At 48.7% G+C, this 20,728-nt stretch overlaps 2 protein-coding genes across 2 annotated transcripts; both read right to left on the minus strand.

The window, feature by feature from the left end:
* Positions 1-3,664: 3,664 nt before the first annotated feature.
* On the minus strand, positions 3,665-7,238 carry LOC143686021 (ral guanine nucleotide dissociation stimulator-like). Its single transcript, XM_077163087.1, has 4 exons — positions 7,176-7,238; positions 4,456-4,577; positions 4,270-4,368; positions 3,665-3,934 (listed from the first exon to the last, which is right to left on the minus strand). The coding sequence occupies exons 1-4, from the start codon at positions 7,215-7,217 to the stop codon at positions 3,787-3,789; spliced, it is 411 nt and encodes a 136-aa protein (XP_077019202.1). The 5' UTR covers positions 7,218-7,238; the 3' UTR covers positions 3,665-3,786.
* A 387-nt stretch (positions 7,239-7,625) lies between these two features.
* On the minus strand, positions 7,626-20,468 carry LOC143686652 (uncharacterized). Its single transcript, XM_077163275.1, has 7 exons — positions 20,271-20,468; positions 13,121-13,281; positions 11,642-12,227; positions 10,955-11,014; positions 10,008-10,201; positions 9,159-9,718; positions 7,626-7,811 (listed from the first exon to the last, which is right to left on the minus strand). Exons 3-7 carry the CDS (start codon positions 11,893-11,895, stop codon positions 7,626-7,628), a joined length of 1,254 nt encoding a protein of 417 aa, XP_077019390.1. The 5' UTR covers positions 11,896-12,227; positions 13,121-13,281; positions 20,271-20,468.
* Between the last annotated feature and the right edge of the window lie 260 nt (positions 20,469-20,728).

Consider the following 20,728-nt stretch of genomic DNA (forward strand, 5'->3'; position numbering starts at 1 on the left):
TCATCAGATAAAGTTTAGCCTGACGATCTTATCACTGCTTTTTTTTGTTGTTCTTCTAACAACTTTTCTGTTCAGAAAATACCTTTGTCCCATTTTCCTTAAATAATCCCAGCAACGCTTTGCCCCGGTCTCCTGACATCCACTTTTCGGCACACCAGAATGTATTCCTTATAAATACTGTTGGAGACAGAAATCTAACATGGCATCGTTATTTCCATCCTTTGGTGATTGATCCTTGTATGGTCTCCTACCCTTTACTGCATGAGAAACTTATGACTGGATGGGATGTCACTACCATGAGTAGGTGTCTACTCGGTTGACAGGGAGTTCATCAGTTGGGAGAATGTCTGGGGTAGGATTGACCTGATCAGGTGAGCCTGGAAAGGGGACTGGATCCTTTGTGAAGTCACAGCTTGGAGATATGAGAGGTCATATAGAGAGGACCAAATGGGAAGGCTCTGAGAGTGGCCTCTAGGGGCTGAAAGCAGAATTTGGGCAACAAGTAGCAACACAAAGAAAATGTCAGTTGTCTAACCACGAAGAAATGTGTCTGCCAACAGCCTGAGAAGGTGTGGGAGCTTCCCTACTAAAGACTCCAGTTAGCTCTCAGGCAGCCAACACTTTGATCTGTTTCGTGACACCCTGAGCAGAGGACGTGACCACTCTGCTCAGACTTCTGACCTGCAGAAACCCTGAGGTAATCAGTTTGTGTTGTTTGAAATGTGGTGGTAATTTCTTACACAGCGATCAAAAACTAACTCCAACACTAAGGACTCAATGGGCATGTGAAGAAAAATGGGTCTCAAAGGGGAACACCGGGATGAGGCCAGCATGGCAGCTCGGGGAAGGGCTTGGTGCCAGCAAGGATTCTTTGTGTTCCATCATCTCCTGTTTAATCTCTGACTGCCTTGGCTAGCCCCTCTAGGATCTTTGAACTCCTGCCGAGTTGCAGGTAATGTCAAATCTGTTTCTGAAGCTAAAATCTTGCCGGGCCCACTGGTATGGGGTTTTCTGGCCATCAGGTAAAAGAATTCACTACTATTTCTCTCCGGTTCTTCTGGTGCTGTTATGAAAAATAATCAGGCAGTCAAATCTGGGGAAGTACATGTGTGCAGGATGACTTCTCACTTGATGTTTTCTGATTTTGGTCCTTGTTCTCGTTCCTGTCTAAAAGAAAGGGGTGCGGGCAGGCCACAGTGGCTCAGCAGGCAAGAATGCTTGCCTGCCATGCCAGAGGACCCAGGTTCGACCCTGGTGTCCACCCATGTGAAAAAAAAATACATAAAAGAAAGGGGTGCACTCTAATAACCCCAGATTATTAGTCCCTGTGGGGATGTTTGGTCAAGTTAAATTGAATTATCTCAAGGAGAAACATTAACAGCCCCAAAATTAAAATTATTTGCTAAATGAGATGCTTTGACAAATAGCTCTCAGTTCAGCAAAATGAAAAAAAAAGCTTGTGCTCCCACTGGCTGCTTTAGCTTTCTCCCCTCGACTGTGCTAGCTGCTTTTCTCTGTTTCTGGCAGTGCTGCTAAAAACCCTTCCTGCCTTCTCTCCTCCCCTCCTCAAGCTCGACTCAGGCCCTATCCTTTCAGTATTAGCCCATCGGACCCAGCCCCAATTTCCTCCCTGACCTCAAAATCAAATCTAAGGGAACTGAAACTAAGAACAGCACAGAATCACAGATGCTCAGTACTCCTTTGTTTCTTGGGTCCCCAGCATTAGAGAGAGTAGGGTCCAGCAGGAGTAACCCTGGGGAGGCCTGCTTCTGTGCTGTAAGGAGAGGACACTGGATTGACTAGCTGTGCAAACCTCCCTTTAAGTGTGTATGTAACGGAACTACTGGAAATGGTGGTGGACATGGAGCACATGTGACAAAAACAAAAGAATTGAAGGTGCAGTGAAGTAGGAGTGTGCAGATTTCCACCTCCCATTTAAAAACAAGCTTGTAGGAACACTAAATAAGACAGATAATAAAATAGAGGTGGTAGGCTGTCAGTTCTGAAAATTATGAACTAAAAAAACATGAGAGGTGGGGGCAGACAGAGGCCAAACCAAATGTGACAGCTCTGCTAGCTAAAAAATGAATAAATAAATAAAAGATCAGGATCCAAACTCCTGAAATCCCTGGAAGAACATTGAGAAATAACCAATGCAATTAAAGTATTGGCAAAAGGTCAAAAGTTCAAACCCGTGGGAAACCTCTCTAAGAGCCCTACTTAGCCAGCAAGTGAAACTATCACTGTAAAGGAATATTCTGCTGGGGAATTCTTTAAATTGGGAACAACTTCCTCCAATAGCCAAAATTTGACATTCTGGCCTGTATGTGCCTAAAATGTCCACACCTGCTGAGGAAATTCCCTTATGATTACATGAAAAGAATGAGCAGGAAGGAGGGCAAAGGCCTTAGGAATCCCTGTCAACTTCTGTACTTTGATAACTAGGATGCAAAATTGTGAGCTAGTCCTGGCTTGACTCTAACTCGGTGCCTTATACTAGTGGGAAGACACCCCTACACTGCAGGCTAACATGCCCCGGAAGGTTTTGACAAAAGTGTGAAAACAAAATACCATCATGCACTTCAAAACTCATCTAAAATTACATCTTTTATTTTGGGGGGCAAGGGGGCAGTATAAGGTCTGGAGTGCAGGTGGGCCTGTCAAGGGTCAGGGTCATGCCAGGCAGGAGGAAAGGCTCAGGGCTGGAACTTGCCTGGGGCTGGGAGGCTCCGGGTCACTGGTGGGAGGGAAGTGGCTGCTGGACTGGCCTGGTCTCCCTGGGGACGGCTAAGCCACCTGACCAGCTGGAGACAGGCAGGGGGACCCTAAGGCCGACAGGCATCAGGGCCACTTAGAAGCAGCCCCTTGACCATTTGAGCCCCTTCTTCTTCCTGCGAAGAAGGGTGGAGTGGGCTCTCTTCTTCATTTTCCTCCCCCCAAAATGGGCAGGTCTCTCTCCAGCCAACACAACAAGCAATCTCACCACCCTCCCCCTGTCTACGTGGGACATGACTCCCAGGGGTGTGGACCTTCCTGGCAACATGGGACAGAAATCCTAGAATGAGCTGAGGCTCAGCATCAAGGGATTGAGAAAACCTTCTTGACCAAAAGGAGGAAGAGTGAAATGAGACTTAAGTGTCAATGGCTGAGAGATTCCAAACAGAGTTGAGAGGTTATCCTGGAGGTTATTCTTATGCATTGAGTAGATATCACCTTGTTATTCAAGATGTAATAGAGAGGCTGGAGGGAACTACCTGAAAATGTAGACCTGTGTTCCAGTAGCCATGTTTCTTGAGGGTGATTGAATAATGATATAGCTTTCACAATGTGACTGTGTGATAGTGAAAACCTTGTGTCTGATGCTCCTTTCATCTACCTTGTCAACAAATGAGTAGAACACATGGAATAAAAATAAATAATGGGGATACAAATGTTAAAATAAACTTAGTTTGAAATGCTAGTGATCAGTGAAAGCAAGGGGTAAGGGGTAGGTATAATCTTTTCCTTTTTTTCCAGTTTTCGTTTTATTTCTTTTTCTGTTGTCTTTTTATTTCTTTTTCTGAATGGATGCAAATGTTCTAAGAAATGATGAATATGCAACTAAATGATGATATTGTGAATTACTGATTATTTATGTTAATGTTTTATTTGATCTGTTAAAGTTTTTTTGATTGATAAATAAATTGAAAGAAAATAAAAATAAAATAAATAAAAATAAATTTGAAAACAAATCAGCAGACACCTGCTTCTCCTGGCCATCAGGGCATTTGGAGATGAGGCCCACACTCATTTCCAAGTGAGACTGGGAGGCATCGCCTCATGTCCAGGGAGTGAGACAGCTGCGACTCCACTGCTGAGGTCACGCCCAAGCTGGAGCCGGACACTGGGCAGGGAGGCCCCGCTGCAGCTGGGCTCAGCGCTGAGCTCCTGGGGGCTGGATAGAAGGGCGCCTAAGCTGGGGCCAGTGCCAGGGACCCATCCACTCCCGCCTGGGTGTACTGCCCTCAGTGCTTGGGCCACCCTGCCAATGGCTCCTGCAGGCCACGGGAGACCTGAACCCCAGGCACCAGAGAGATCACTCAGCATCTCCTATTTCCATCCTGGGACACCCAGGCCCAGAACGAAGGGAGCATGATGCTGTCACAGGGCTGGTCAGGAGAGGAGAAGTGTCCCCAACACTGTAGTGTCAACACCCTGAGGCAATGCTGAGTCTGAAAAGACACTGCGCCCTGAAGCAGCTGCAACTGCTGGCCTGGAAAGGGAACTCACCCTGTGCTCCGAGGCTTGACAACATCTGGGAGATTTGGGGCATCGAGTGTGTTGCTGGCCAACAGGGCGGGGGGCTCCTGCTCACAAGACAGATGGTAGCTACAGGGCAGAGGGCTGCTGTGAGGCTACAGAAAGCCGCAGCTCATGGCGGGGCCTTGCTGCTGCTACCTTCTGCCCTGGTCTTACCACTCAGACTCGTTGAGCTGATCCACAGCCCCAAACCAGGCCTTAAATTCCTCCATGTGCCAAAAGTAGATGTAGCTGCATCCCTCCTGGAGGCACTCGATCCTGGAAATGACCTTGTATTCCTGGGGCAGAGAGAAGAAGAAGGTGGAGAAGAGGCCCGGGTGGCCTTGCTGGGTGGGATAGGGGGGCTGCAGCTGGGGTCTGTGGATTTGGTCACAGGAGCCGCCTCCTTCCCTGCACTCTCATCCAAGGCCTCCCTGGTCTCAGCCCAGGATTCTCACAGACCCTCCTGCAGGGAAATGTCCTGGATGCCAGCACCTCCCCAACCCCTGTGGGGAAGTTCTACCTCGTCTCTGTGAAACAAACTCTCCTGGTGAGAAACTGAAGGTCATGCCATGAGCCTCAGACCCTCCCTGCTGCACCTCAACCCTGCAGTGATGCCCCCAGCTCCTCACCTTCAGTCCTATTTGGTAATTTATCAATCTCCCCTGCAAGACACAAAGCCAGGTCCATCAGCAGAGGCTCCAAAAGGCCCTGACCAGACCCCTCACCCTCTCCTGTGCACTATTGGGAGGGCCCACCAGGGCCAAGCCAGTCCTCGGAGGGCCCAGACCTATTCAGGAATCTGGGCGCCAGAACAGGGGGCCCTGGGCAGAGGTGTAGGGATCTTCCACCTAACCCACTCTGAAGGCAGATGGGGAGACTGCGGGTCAGGCAGGAAGGGACTCAGCAGCGGTCTCACCATGGAGGGGCTGACTCCACTCTCTCCCCATGCCCACACCTGAGGGACAGTCTGTGCCCAGCTCAGCCAGGAGGGGATGTGGGAGAGGGACAAGGCGTGTGGCTTCTGCCCACCCTTTGCTTCTGCGGCTGGAAGGGGGACATGATGCCTCAGCTCCCAGGGCTCCTATGGATGAGCTGGGCCCTGGGCTGAGAGCACAGGGCTCAGGGAGGGGCTCTCTCCCTTATGCTGATGGGACTCGACACCCTCTTCCTGGCCCCAAGTCCTACTCACTTCCTAAGAGTTAGTGGGAGCTAACTGAAGGGAGGCCAGCTCTGACAGGAGTGTCCACAGGTGGAGAACGGTGGGCTGGGGGAAAACAGTGGCATCAGGTGTGGGATGGAGTGCCCAAGCTCACTGGAACCCACCCAAGGCCCCCACCCTGAAGTCTCTTTCCCTCAGTCCCCTTCCCCAACCCAGACCTCACCCTGCCAATGTCTGGGGCTCCCAGCCACCTCCTACTGAGTTCTCCTCCAACCCCTTGGACTGCAAGAGCACTGCTAGTCACCTCCCAGCAATGGCTCTTGGCAAATCACAAAGCAGTATGAGGTTGCTCAACCATCTCGCCCAGATCCACCTTCAGTTGGGCTTTGCCAAGGCCTTCCTTTGACTGCGAACAATCAGGGCCTCCTATACACTACCTGCTCAAACCTCCATCTCAGGGTCCAGAGGATGGCACGTCTAATGGAGGCTCCCCAGGCTCAGGGGCACAGAAAGCAGTGGTGCGAGAAGGAGTGAGCCCTGTACAGTCATGGATGCCAACCCCACCCTGACCCTCGGTGTGCTCAGGCACCCTCACTCTCTCCCACAGTGGCCTCTCTTGCTCTCTCCTTGGTATCACCTCCCTGGTGGACTCCTTAGAGATCCTCTTCTGCCATGGTGGACAAGGTCAGGGAAGCCAACCTCCCCTCACCCCATCAGCCCACCTGCCTGACTGGGGTTTGGACAGCCTGGAGGTGTCAATTGACAGAAATGCTGCTGTCACCAATCGCCAGCCCTGACTGGGATGCAACCGAGGAGCAGCACTCCCTGTGGTGTGACATTGACCAAGTGGCCTGGCCACCCGGAGTTTCCTGTGTCATGTGCAAAGTGCAGGCATGAAATGTGCCCCAGACAACCGAGTGTTCCATAATGTTGTCAGGGTGCTCTCTCCAGTGCCTTCTCCCATCAGAACCAGAGGAAAGCTCAACCACATTCCTGTGCTCTCTTGAACCCCTGTGGGCTCCCTTGTGAGGAAGGCAGCACAGCGTGGTCTCACAGCATTTCCACATGAGGAACAGAGGCCCCACAGGGCCGTCACTTGCCCCTGGTCTGGCTGGGAGTCCGAGGAGTGGTTGGCTCTGCCAAGCTTGGTCTGAGCTGAAGGCAACTCAGCACTCAGCACCACTGCCCAGGGTGGTTTTCCCACCCTCAGGCCTTGTGGCCGACAACCCAGTGGGCTGAGCCATGCAGGGAGAAGGAGGAGGTGGCTCTCAAGCTGTGGTTGTCCAGTCCTGCCATCCTGAGCCCACTGGAGTCTCTGACCCCCATCGCTGCCCAAGGCCATGCCAAACGCCTGTCCTCACCAAGGAGCCCCTTAGGAAATTCCCTCTGGCCAGAACTCTCTATGTCCACACAGCAATGGACACAATTTCAGAAATCCTCCAAACAATTCTCATACCAAGCTGGGGCATATGTCACTGCCCATGTAGCATTAGGAGGATTGTCCTACTGCTCAGAAGGACACCGGCTAAACCCTTCCATTTACCATCTGTTCCTGAAATGGCCCAGCTACTTCTCCCATACCCAAGGACCAGTGCCTCCTGTCCCCAAACTGCCCCTGAGCACTGCCCAGCCAAACAAATCCCTCTCCTTCTTAGTCTAGGCAAGACCGGCCTCTGGTCTTGTAATTTTCCAAGGAATATTCCCACCATGGAGCCACCACCTGCCTCCACTTTACCTGGCCTGGCAGTTCTCTTTTCAGGGAGGTTTTACTCCTCATTTGCCCAGGGTGACAAATGCTGTCCCTTTGGGGAGGAGAAAGAACAGAATATTTGGGGGGTGGTAAGAATGGGTGTGAGTGGAAATCCATTTGATTTTAGACTTCAGGGATGAATCTAAATGGGGGCCTGGATGAATGGGTTGGAAACTGAGTGACGATAAACCCTCCATAGCATGTGGGGACCCATTTGCCATGTCAAATGAGACGCCTTCCGACCTCCTTTTGATGTTGGTTGCACAAAGCAATGCAGTGGCTTGGAGAAAACTCTCAAAATGTTTCCCCAAGTTTTGCCTATGACTTGACAGATCAGTCACTCTATTTGCATGTAGGGCTGCTGAGGTCACATGGGGACTTAGACCCTGCACCCATGCCATTGTCAGCCACAGGAGGTGCTACCATCCATTAGGGCTAAGGCCACTGGGGGGAAAATGCCCTGCCTTTGGAAAGATCCCTGGTTCCCCAGTGGCTGCTGTGGAGAGGGCCAGCCCACCTGGAAGCTTCCTTCCATGTCTGCATCAGTTGCTGGATGGAGTTGCTCCAGAAAGCAGACAGGATTTCATGCAGGGATACAAAGTTCTGGAGCACTTGGCACTCCTGGGGAAGGAGAAAGGAATGAGTTGAGAAGGGGGAATGAGTTGGCATCTCTACTTCTGGATGACCCTGACATGCAGAAAGACCCCAAGGGTACAGCCTGTGGCCAGCCCATGACACAACTCAGGGAGGAGGGCGTTAGCTCCAACTGAGGAGGGAGAAGAGGTAGAAAGTGAGTGTCCCAGTCCTGGGACAGGCAAGGTAAGGACTGTGCCAGCAGACATGCAGGGCTGGGACCCAGGGAGCGACTTGGACCACAGATTCCAATCCTGAGAGTGATCAAAGCCAAGAGTGACACACAGGACCCAGGAAGTTGGGAGGTCCTGCTCGCCCACAGCGCACCCTGGCCACCTCTACCCAGTGCTCCAGGATCCTGGCCTTGCCCGAGGCCTTCATGCTCTGGTCGCCGAGGCAGGTGGTAATTACCCAGTTGCAGACACGGTGCATCTGGGTGATGGTGGCATGGATGGTGGGTGCCAGGCACTCCTCACCCTTCTCTGAGTGCAGGGTCGAGATGGCATGCACACAATCAAAAGCTACCACCTTCCTGAACATCTCCTGGGGAGAGCAGGAGTGTCACGCTGACTTGCGCCACCCAACGCAGAGCCCACCATCCACAGGCCACTGCCAGTGTTCTAAGCAGCAGCTTTGCAGGTGGACATTGTGGTTTGGGCCATTAAGGGGCCTCTGGCTTTGGTTCTCTGCTCCTTGAGGTGCCCAGCATTTTCAAAACCCAGGACTCTTATGATGGCAGGGAGGCGAGAGCTGCATTTCCCTCAAATCTTTCCTCACCACTGCCAAGCACAGGATGGGGACACCAACCCCACATGCCTAGGACACAGCCCAGGAAGCACGTTCTGCACCTCCTGACAGCTGTGTGACTCCCTCTACTCTCATTCACATGCATGTCCCCTGCTGCTGCTACATGCAGGACCTTAGTGTAGAGCCTGTCCTCATGTCCAGGACACATCGTGTCTAATGCATGTGGAGGCCACGGAGGCCTCTAGGACAGATGGCTGGGCTAGCCCTGGACTCTGCTGCACACCTGATATTTCCCTCTGTCCCCCAACAAGCTAGGCCCTGTCCACCTCTCCTTGATCCTAAGACGTTTATTCTCGGCACTCCCGTGCTGTGACACACATGGTCAGGGCAGTGTCCTGTGATGTCCTCTCCAGCTGGGAACATGGGGCCTTAGGAATTAAGAACTTACCCATGTCACCAGGCTGGAAAATGCTGGAGCTGGGCTTTGGACCCAGATCATTGGACCCCATGTCTGGGAATGGCAATTCAGGGACAGCAGATGCCAGAAAAGATCCACCACATTCCCCCCTCAGGAGCCCAGATGCTCACCACATCGATCTGGGTGAGCTGCACTGCTAGCAGCCTGGGAGGGAACGCCAAGACGGGGACCTTCCCCTCCCTCAGCCCCTGCTCTCGGTGGCCACGTGAGGAGCAAGAATGATTTTCTGGTGGAGTGACAGCTGGCGCTGACTGCAGCTCAACAGATGGCATTGCAGGTGGCACCTGGTCTGCTTCCTGCTGCTCAGTGGGTGCCTCAGGTGTTGAGGCAGCAGGTGCCAGATCCAGAGAAGCCACAGGCTTTGGGCCTGAGGGTGGCAGCTGAGGTGGTATCAGAGCCACCGTAAGCTCTGCTGGTGAAGCAGGTGATGTCTCCAGCTTTGGCTCCTGATCTGGGGATGATGCAGCCTCCGAAGGTGGCAAGGCAGGTGGCATCGGAGTTGCCTCCCTCTCTGGAGCTGGAGTGAGGCTTGTCGGAGTAGGCGCAAGGAGCGCTGGAGGCCACAGTAGCTCCACATCAGCAGGTGGCCATTGCAGGTGCTGCCACCAGCATTGCAGGTGCTTCAGGTCTGCAGCTGACAGGATTTCTGCTGCCATCGATGGAAATAGCCCTGGAGGAAGCAGTACTGTGGTTTGCAATGCTGGGTCTCACATACGAGCCCCAAGAGGTGAAAGATGCAGCAACAGAACTGGCTTTCTATGGACCTTTCTCCACAAAGAAATGACTGCAGTGCCTCCCCGAGGGACGCCACCCTCACAAAGTCTCCCAGACTGCAAGTGCTCTGGGGAGTGGGCTGATGCCCCTCTTTACTCCCTGCCCAAAGGCAAAAATAGATTTTGGTCCCCTGACCCCCATCTCCTCCCATACATCCCACCCATCCCCACCTCCACGCTCCTCACCCTGTGTCTGGGTCTCACTGGGCACTGAGGGCTCCAGCCAAGAGAGGAGGACCTGAGCCTGCCTCTCCAGGGCAGACCCAGGCAGCGCAACCTGCGCGAAAGACAGCAGCTCCTTGAGCCTGGAGAAGTCGGGGGGCTCACAGAAATCATCAGGAAACTCCTGGAGCCAGGTCAGCAGGAGGCAGGAGAAGGTGCTGGGGGTGGACAGGGCCACAGAGTGAGGAACGGCTGTTCCTGCCACACTGCCCTCTGGTGACCATCCTCCCCAGTGGGGGGCTCCTGGGCAAAATCAGCCAGACTATTCTGTCTGTATCTGCAGTGCAACCTCCCACTGGAACAGAAGCAGCATGAGGACAGGGAGGGGATGTGTCTGCTCAGCCGATGCCACTGCACTTTCACACAGTAGGAACTGCATAAATTGTCTGATGAGGGAACAGAGCATGACCCCGCCTCAGCCTACCCAGGGCCATCGTGTGACCTCAGTCTGGAGTTCATGCCCTGAGGTCATGCCTCCTTCTCTGCGAGCCATGTGAGGCTCTCCTCTTCCCGCTGTCATGGTCCCTAAAGGGCACGGGCACACCCCACCGCAGCCACCCGCAGCCAGGCTCACAGGACTGGGTAGTGAGGTTGGATTTGTGAGCTGCATTCTCCCCGCATCTCCTGAACTGTGTCTGTGTGCTGCTGGTGTGGTGGAGGGGCAGCAGAGCTGGGCATGTGGAGTGTGCTCTGAGCCTCCGGGAGCCCTGTACACCCAGTGTCCGGGAACTCTCGCATGGGTCTCTGAGAGTCCTGACGCGCTGCAGGGGATGGAGCCCAGACCTCTGAACTCCAGTGAGAATCATGAGATGGATGCAGGGACCTGTCCAGTCCCTCCTGGCACCGGCCCCCACTCCCCATCTTGGGCTGAGAGGAAGGAGCCCCTCTCTCCTCACGCAGAGCTCACTCACTTTTTCAGGCGCTCCTGGCCTCCTCCATCCCCGTCTCGCAAATTGCAGCTATTTCCATACCTAGAGGGTACATGGGGGTGTCACATGTAACTTCTTCGGTGCGCCCCTACTAATGACATCTAGTCCTGCTACCTGACCCTCTATGATTTGGCAAGCAGAAGGCCACAGGCAATTCTGCAGTTTTGTTCAATGAAGTAGGCTAAGTGCCTTTAAAAGGGCCTGCACATAGACTATTCTTCATATATCCTAGATGAACGAATGATCCCTGAGCTGCTCCTTCACAGATAACTGGTGAGGCCTGGGGCTCCTCTGCCAGCCTCCAGCATGAGTGGCTACCCAGGCCACACTGAGGACAGAATCCAGTTTGATGCAATCTCAAACCTCCTCTGAATGGGAATACAGGATTCCAAAGGTCACTTTGGAGCAGAGCCCCTTTACGTGGAAAGGAAATTTCTCAGTGTTAACAAACTCTCTCCACCGAGCTCCCTCTCCAGAAAGCCTGGCATGGGGAAACACTTTCCATGGCCCAGAATCATTCAGTCCCGACTCTGACCTCAGCAGGTTGGTCCTCCTATGACCCCACTAGCAAGAGGGGTAAACTGAGTTTAGATGCTGCAATGACCTTCACCAGACATTCAGCTCAGCATGCCAGATCGATTATGAGATTGAGGAGGAACCCATGCTCACCTGTTGGACACCCGGTCCAGGACCTGCTGGATGGAAAAGAGGCCCTGGTAATTTAACACGAGGAGGGATACGTAGGCCTGGTCGCCCTCTGCAACAGCTGCCACCATGCACTCCATGAACTTTTCCCAGGCTCCCGCCTTGCCACTCTGCAGTGGTGACACTTTTGCACCCTGAGACTGGAATAGCAGAAGCAGGTGGTTAGCCACTGGACTGGGAACCAGGAGAGGGCCAGGGCTGGAGGTGTATGCAAACATGCCTTACCCTGTCCCTCCCTGCCTTGGGGCAAGAAGTGGGGCAGAAATGCATCTAGCAGAAAAAGGTCCCATATTCCAGAGTAGAACTCAGGTGGGGGAATTATGAAGTCATGAGGAGTAGTGCATCGATGTGTGGAAAGCACTTTATCCATATGATTCTTCACAAATCACTCCCATTCATGAGATGAGGAAACCTGAAGGGGGAACTCAACTTCTTGCAGGACAGAAGCCAGAAGCTTCACACTGGAGCTTTATGATCTTCCCTCCATCCTGTGGAAGAGGGGTCTACTCCAGACATGGAAGGGAAGAGCCTGCTCACATCTTCTTCCCTACTGTGGAGGCAGTGCATCAAGAACACCAAGATGGTGAGAACACCTTTGTTTTCACACTGACAACAAGACTTGAATGTCTTTTACCTTAAAGGGAGTTCTGAGAACCTGCAGCCATGGCGATCCCTGCTCAGACCAAAGATCAAGTGCTGGGAGGATCCAGGTGTGAGAAATACCCCCACAGACTGAGGACTTCAACAGAAGCCTCTGAAAAGAGCAAATCCAAAAGGCAGCCTGACAATCGGATGGGGCAACATTTGCATGGGGAAGTTGGAAATCAACTCACTGAAGTGATTCCGTTTGGCGCCCTGACACCAGACTGGCCAAAATAAGAGAATGTTCACAATTGGACCAGGAGGATGCAGGGAAGGAGCCGTGGTCAGAGACTGTTGGTGGCCACTGAACTGCTGCAGCCTTACAGAGGCTCAGTTTCTCCAACTATTAAACATTGTCTGTATGTGCGTGACACATCCATCCCATTCTGTGGATTCTCTCCAGGGGGGTGGGAATGGGTGCCCCGTCCATTAGGACACTCAGAAGATGTCTCCTACTGCACGGCTTAAATGGACCTAGAATGGAATCCCTTCAAGACCTGCGAGCAGGGAGAGGCCCTATCCCCTAGGCAGCTTCCCTTATGGAATAAGATGTAAAGACTCAGGCCACGGCTCCTGCCCTGGAAGATTAAGGGAGGGTGCTATGGGAGTGTACAGTTTCCACCAGAACTGTTGTCATAGCATGAAGCCCTTTGGAGTCAAAATCACCCTCAAAAACATGAAGATGGTTAAGGTGTAGAGAAGGTGTGGAAGTACCATCCGACTGACTGCTCAAGGGCACAGCAGGTTTCTGCAAGTAACAATAGAAAAAGCAACCAAATGTGAAGGAGCTCATGGTCTTACCAGAAGTGAAAAGAATATCATCATCCCTTGCCAGATGCTATAAAAAAAGAAAGCCAAGGGCAGGCCTGCAGAAGTTGCTGGCGTGGGTGAGGGTTGGAGGCCCACCTCGCTTTGGCAGTGAGACTTTGTGCAAATCAGATGGAAAATCCATGGGTGGGCACCTGGGGAGGAGAGCACAGTTAGATCTGCTCCTTCTCACTTGTCCCAGCTACCTCAGGACTCAGGGTTGGAGAAGGCACCACACTGCTCTCACTTGATCATACTGCTGGCCCAGGTCAAGAGGTTTCCTGGCCATACAGCAGGGGGGCACCCCATGCTATCTCTGCCACCCTGATCAGGTGGACAGGTGTCTGCACACTTCCCCAGTCCACATCGATAGGAGATGACAAAAATATATACGAGAAAAAAAAACAAAACAAACAAACAAAAAACTATAGATCAGATGCAGCTTCATTCAGCGTTCCAAGATAATTACATTACAATTAGGCAGTATTGTGCTGACCATTTTTTTTTTTTTAGACGTCATACCATTCTACATATGCAATCAGTAATTCTTAACATCATCACATAGATGCATGATCATCGTTTCTTAGTACATTTGCATCGGTTTAGAAGAACTAGCATTATAACAGAAAAAGATATAGAATGTTAATATAGAGAAAAAAAATAAAAGTAATAATAATAAGAACAAAACAAACAAAACAAAACAAAACAAAAACCTATAGCTCGGATGCAGCTTCGTTCAGTATTTTAACATGATTACTTTACAATTAGGTATTATTGTACTGTCCATTTTTGAGTTTTTGTATCTAGTCCTATTGCACCGTCTGTATTCCATCAGCTCCGATTACCCATTATCTTACCCTGTTTCTAACTCCTGCTGAACTCTGTTACCAATGACATATTCCAAGTTTATTCTCGAGTGTCGATTCACATCATTGGGACCATACAGTATTTGTCTTTTAGCTTTTGGCTAGACTCACTCAGCATAATGTTTTCTAGGTCCATCCATGTTATTACATGCTTCATAAGTTTATCCTGTCTTAACGCTGCATAATATTCCATCGTACGTATATACCACAGTTTGTTTAGCCACTCGTCTGTTGATGGACATTTTGGCTGTTTCCATCTCTTTGCAATTGTAAATAACGCTGCTATAAACATTGGTGTGCAAATGTCTGTTTGAGTTTTTGCCCTTAATTCCTTTGAGTAGATTCCCAGCAATGGTATTGCTGGATCGTGTGGCAATTCTATATTCAGCTTTTTGAGGAACCGCCAAACTGCTTTCCACAGTGGTTGCACCATTTGACATTCCCACCAACAGTGGATAAGTGTGCCTCTTTCTCCGCATCCTCTCCAGCACTTGTCATTTTCTGTTTTGTTGATAATGGCCATTCTGGTGGGTGTGAGATGATATCTCATTGTGGTTTTGATTTGCATTTCTCTAATGGCCAGTGACATTGAGCATCTCTTCATGTGTCTTTTGGCCATTTGTATTTCCTCCTCTGAGAGGTGTCTATTCAAGTCTTTTTCCCATTTTGTAATTGGGTTGGCTATCTTTTTGTTGTTGAGTTGAACAATCTCATTATAAATTCTGGATACTAGACCTTTATCTGATATGTCGTTTCCAAATATTGATTCCCATTGTGTAGGCTGTCTTTCTACTTTCTTGATGAAGTTCTTTGATGCACAAAAGTGTTTAATTTTGAGGAGTTCCCATTTATTTATTTCCTTCTTCAGTGCTCTTGCTTTAGGTGTAAGGTCCATAAAACCCCCTCCAATTGTAAGATTCATAAGATATCTCCCTACATTTTCCTCTAACTGTTCTATGGTCTTAGACCTAATGTTTAGATCTTTGATCCATTTTGAGTTAACTTTTGTATAGGGTGTGAGATATGGGTCTTCTTTCATTCTTTTGCATATGGATATCCAGTTCTCTAGGCACCATTTATTGAAGAGACTGTTCTGTCCCAGGTGAGTTGGCTTGACTCCCTTATCAAAGATCAAATGACCATAGATGAGAGGGTCTATATCTGAGCACTCTATTCGATTCCATTGGTCGATATATCTATCTTTATGCCAATACCATGCTGTTTTGACCACTGTGGCTTCATAATATGCCTTAAAGTCTGGCAGCGCAAGACCTCCAGCTTCGTTTTTTTTCCTCAAGATGTTTTTAGCAATTCGGGGCACCCTGCCCTTCCAGATAAATTTGCTTATTGGTTTTTCTATTTCTGAAAAATAAGTTGTTGGGATTTTGATTGGTATTGCATTGAATCTGTAAATCAATTTAGGTAGGATTGACATCTTAACTATATTTAGTCTTCCAATCCATGAACACGGTATGCCCTTCCATCTGTTTAGGTCTTCTGTGATTTCTTTTAGCAGTTTTTTGTAGTTTTCTTTGTATAGGTCTTTTGTCTCTTTAGTTAAATTTATTCTAGGTATTTTATTCTTTTAGTTGCAATTGTAAATGGGATTCGTTTCTTGATTTCCCCCTCCGCTTGTTCATTGCTAGTGTATAGAAATGCTACAGATTTTTGAATGTTGATCTTGTAACCTGCTACTTTGCTGTACTCATTTATTAGCTCTAGTAGTTTTGTTGTGGATTTTTCCGGGTTTTCGACGTATAGTATCATATCGTCTGCAAACAGTGATAGTTTTACTTCTTCCTTTCCAATTTTGATGCCTTGTATTTCTTTTTCTTGTCTAATTGCTCTGGCTAGAACCTCCAACACAATGTTGAATAATAGTGGTGATAGTGGACATCCTTGTCTTGTTCCTGATCTTAGGGGGAACGTTTTCAATTTTTCCCCATTAAGGATGATATTAGCTGTGGGTTTTTCATATATTCCCTCTATCATTTTAAGGAAGTTCCCTTGTATTCCTATCTTTTGAAGTGTTTTCAACAGGAAAGGATGTTGAATCTTGTCAAATGCCTTCTCTGCATCAATTGAGATGATCATGTGATTTTTCTGCTTTAATTTGTTGATATGGTGTATTACATTAATTGATTTTCTTATGTTGAACCATCCTTGCATACCTGGGATGAATCCTACTTGGTCATGATGAATAATTCTTTTAATGTGTTGTTGGATACGATTTGCTAGAATTTTATTGAGGATTTTTGCATCAATATTCATTAGAGAGATCGGCCTGTAGTTTTCTTTTCTTGTAATATCTTTGCCTGGTTTTGGTATGAGGGTAATGTTGGCTTCATAGAATGAGTTAGGTAGTTTTCCCTCCACTTCAATTTTTTTGAAGAGTTTGAGGAGAGTTGGTACTAATTCTTTCTGGAATGTTTGATAGAATTCACATGTGAAGCCGTCTGGTCCTGGACTTTTCTTTTTAGGAAGCTTTTGAATGACTGCTTCGATTTCTTTACTTGTGATTGGTTTGTTGAGATCATCTATCTCTTCTTGAGTCAAAGTTGGTTGTTCATGTCTTTCCAGGAACCCGTCCATTTCCTCTAAATTGTTGTATTTATTAGCGTAAAGTTGTTCATAGCATCTGTTATTACCTCCTTTATTTCTGTGAGGTCAGTAGTTATGTCTCCTCTTCCATTTCTGATCTTATTTATTTGCATCCTCTCTCTTCTTTTTTTGTCAATCTTGCTAAGGGCCCATCAATCTTATTGATTTTCTCATAGAACCAACTTCTGGCCTTATTGATTTTCTCTATTGTTTTCATGTTTTCAATTTCATTTATTTGTGCTCTAATCTTTGTTATTTCTTTCCTTTTGCTTGCTTTGGGGTTAGCTTGCTGTTCTTTCTCCAGTTCTTCCAAATGGATAGTTAATTCCTGAATTTTTGCCTTTTCTTCTTTTCTGATATAGGCATTTAGAGCAATAAATTTCCCTCTTAGCACTGCCTTTGCTGCGTCTCATAAGTTTTGATATGTTGGTTTTCATTTTCATTCGCCTCGAGGTATTTGCTAATTTCTCTAGCAATTTCTTCTTTGACCCACTCGTTGTTTAGGAGTGTGTTGTTGAGCCTCCACGTATTTGTGAATTTTCTGGCACTCTGCCGGTTATTGATTTCCAACATCATTCCTTTATGGTCCGAGAAAGTGTTGTGTAAGATTTCAATCTTTTTAAATTTGTTAAGACTTGCTTTGTGACCCAGCATATGGTCTATTTTTGAGAATGATCCATGAGCACTTGAGAAAAAGGTGTATCCTGCTGTTGTGGGATGTAATGTCCTATAAATGTCTATTAAGTCTAGTTCATTTATAGTAATATTCAGATTCTCTATTTCTTTGTTGATCTTCTGTCTAGATGTTCTGTCCCTTGATGAGAGTGGTGAGTTGAAGTCTCCAACTATTATAGTATATGAGTCTATTTCCCTTTTCAGTGTTTGCAGTGTATTCCTCACGTATTTTGGGGCATTCTGGTTCGGTGCGTAAATATTTATGATTGTTATGTCTTCTTGTTTAATTGTTCCTTTTATTAGTATATAGTGTCCTTCTTTGTCTCTTTTTAACTGCTTTACATTTGAAGTCTAATTTGTTGGATATTAGTATAGCCACTCCTGCTCTTTTCTGGTTGTTATTTGCATGAAATATCTTTTCCCAACCTTTCACTTTCAACCTATGTTTATCTTTGGGTCTAAGATGTGTTTCCTGTAGACAGCATATAGAAGGATCCTGTTTTTTAATCCATTCTGCCAATCTATGTCTTTTGATTGGGGAATTCAGTCCATTGACATTTAGTGTTATTACTGTTTGGATAATATTTTCCTCTAACATTTTGCCTTTTGTATTATATATCATATCTGATTTTCCTTCTTTCTACACTCTTTTCCATATCTCTCTCTTCTGTCTTTTTGTATCTGACTCTAATGCTCCCTTTAGTATTTCTTGCAGAGCTGGTCTCTTGGTCACGAATTCTTTCAGTGACTTTTTGTCTGAGAATGTTTTAATTTCTCCCTCATTTTTGAAGGATAATTTTGCTGGATATAGGAGTCTTGGTTGGCAGTTTTTCTCTTTTAGTATTTTAAATATATCATCCCACTGTCTTCTAGCTTCCATGGTTTCTGCTGAGAAATCTACACATAGTCTTATTGGGTTTCCCTTGTATGTGATGGATTGTTTTTCTCTTGCTGCTTTCAAGATCTCTCTTTCTCATTGACCTCTGACATTCTAACTAGTAAGTGTCTTGGAGAACGCCTATTTGGGTCTAATCTCTTTGGGGTGCGCTGCACTTCTTGGATCTGTAATTTTAGGTCTTTCATAAGAGTTGGGAAATTTTCAGTGAAAATTTCTTCCATTAGTTTTTCTCCTCCTTTTCCCTTCTCTTCTCCTTCTGGGACACCCACAACACGTATATTTGTGCGGTTCATATTGTCCTTGAGTTCCCTGATACCCTGTTCAAATTTTTCCATTCTTTTCCCTATAGTTTCTGTTTCTTTTTGGAATTCAGATGTTCCATCCTCCAAATCACTAATTCTATCTTCTGTCTCTTTAAATCTATCATTGTAACTATCCATTATTTTTTCTATGTTTGCTACTTTATCCTTCACTTCCATAAGTTCTGCGATTTGTTTTTTCAGTTTTTCTATTTCTTCTTTATGTTCAGCCCATGTCCTCTTCATGTCCTCCCTCAATTTATCGATTTCATTTTTGAAGAGGTTTTCCATTTCTGTTCGTATATTCAGGATTAGTTGTCTCAGCTCTTGTGTCTCATTTGAGCTATTGGTTTGTTCCTTTGACTGGGCCATATTCTCAATCTTTTGAGCGTGGACAGTTATCTTCTGCTGCTGGCGTCTGGGCATTTATTCAGATTTCTCTGGGTGTTGGACCCAGTAAGGTTGTAAGATTTTTCTGTGAAATCTCTGGGATCTGTTTTTCTTATCTTGCCCAGTACGTGGCGCACGTGGCACACGTTTGTCTCAAGTGTTTGGAATGGGTCTCCCCCAGTCACCGATCTCCGTGGCCTGGGGCTTTCGGATCCAAATCTCTCCATTGGTTCAGGGGCCGTGCGTGGTGGGGGCGTCAGCTGCCACGGCTTGAGGGGACCCTGTGGCTGGTTGCGGGCCGCAGCGGGCCTGGGGGATTCCCCACCGGACCAGGAAGCCTCCCGTGGGGGGGGGGGGCTTCCGCGGCTTGGATAGCCCTCCTATCTGAGACTCGTATCCGCGGACTCGAAGCAGAGACTCGAAGCCGCCCGCAAAAGAGGGGTGCCACCTGCCTCGGCTTGGGAAACTTGCTTCTCCAATACTCTCAGCCGGCCCGGAAAGGGGGGAGGGAGTAGCTCGGACCACCGCAGCTGCCGCTGATCGGGAGATCGCACGCCGCTCAGGGGTCTCACTGCAGCCGAGTCTCGCAGTCAGTCTAGCCAGCCCAGACTTTGGATAGCCCTCTGATCCGGGACTCGTAGCCGCGGACTTAACGCCGAGACTCGAAGCCGCCCGCAAAAGAAGGGCGCCGCCTGCCACGGCTTGGGGAACTTACTTCTCCGATACTCTCAGCCGGCCCGGGAAGGAGGGAGGGATTAGCTCGGACCGCCGCAGCTGCGGCCGCTCGGGGGTCTCGCCGCAGCCAAGACTCGGAATCAGACTTGCCAGCCCAGACTTTGGATAGCCCTCTGATCCGAGACTTGTAGTCGCAGACTCGAAGCCGCCCTCAAAAGTGTGGCGCCGGCCGCCTTGGCTGGGAAGCTTGTCTCTCCGAGTCTCTCAGCCAGCCCCGGAAGGAGGGAGGGATTAGCTCGGACCGCCGCAGCTGCGGCCGCTCGGGGGTCTCGCCGCAGCCAAGACTCGGAATCAGACTTGCCAGCCCAGACTTTGGATAGCCCTCTGATCCGAGACTTGTAGTCGCGGACTCGAAGCCGCCCGCAAAAGTGTGGCGCCGGCTGCCTTGGCTGGGAAGCTTGTCTCTCCGAGTCGCTCAGCCAGCCCGAGATGACAACTTTTGGGCCCAGGATTAACACGTTGCATTGGGATTACTTCACCATCACCACTTGCCTTCCCAACAGCCATCCATGACTTCACGTTTGAACACAAAATGCACATGAAGTTTCCCAACGTGGCCATGGATGACCCCGTTCCTCATGTCTCCTCACACTGAAAGGAGGCGTATTAAGGGGCTACAGAGGCAAGATAACAATGCTGGCATTTCCTGAATTCTCTGACCTTGGGCCACTTCGACTTACCTTCCTGAACACCCTGACCAACAGACTGCGGTGGCGAGATGGAGGGTTCAGCCAATGCCTACATCTATTGAAAAATGTCTCCTTCCTAGGTTTTCTCATGCCAGATCCTACTGCTCTACAAATGCAACATGAGAACATGTTGATCTGTCGGTCGTCTCTGGCTAAGTGAGCCTGGTAGGGGGACTGTTGTGGAATCCAGGTGCCTGGTTACCAAGGTTCTACATTCCATTGAACTGCAGCTCAAAGGAAGTGAGGTCATCTCCTGAAGCCCCTTAACTGAAACTTCTCAACTGTTAGGTCCTCCAGGAAAGGCCCTCTTGACTCCTGATGCTCATCCTCCTTAAACATGTTATCCTGTTGACTGGACTAAGTTTCCTCAACACATCACTCCCCACAGATACTTGGGAAGGCCTGGGTGCAGACTGGGCCCCATGCATAAGGAAGGAGAACTCAATTCT

Source organism: Tamandua tetradactyla, chromosome 6 (genome assembly GCF_023851605.1).
Source record: "Tamandua tetradactyla isolate mTamTet1 chromosome 6, mTamTet1.pri, whole genome shotgun sequence".
NCBI lineage: Eukaryota > Metazoa > Chordata > Mammalia > Pilosa > Myrmecophagidae > Tamandua > Tamandua tetradactyla.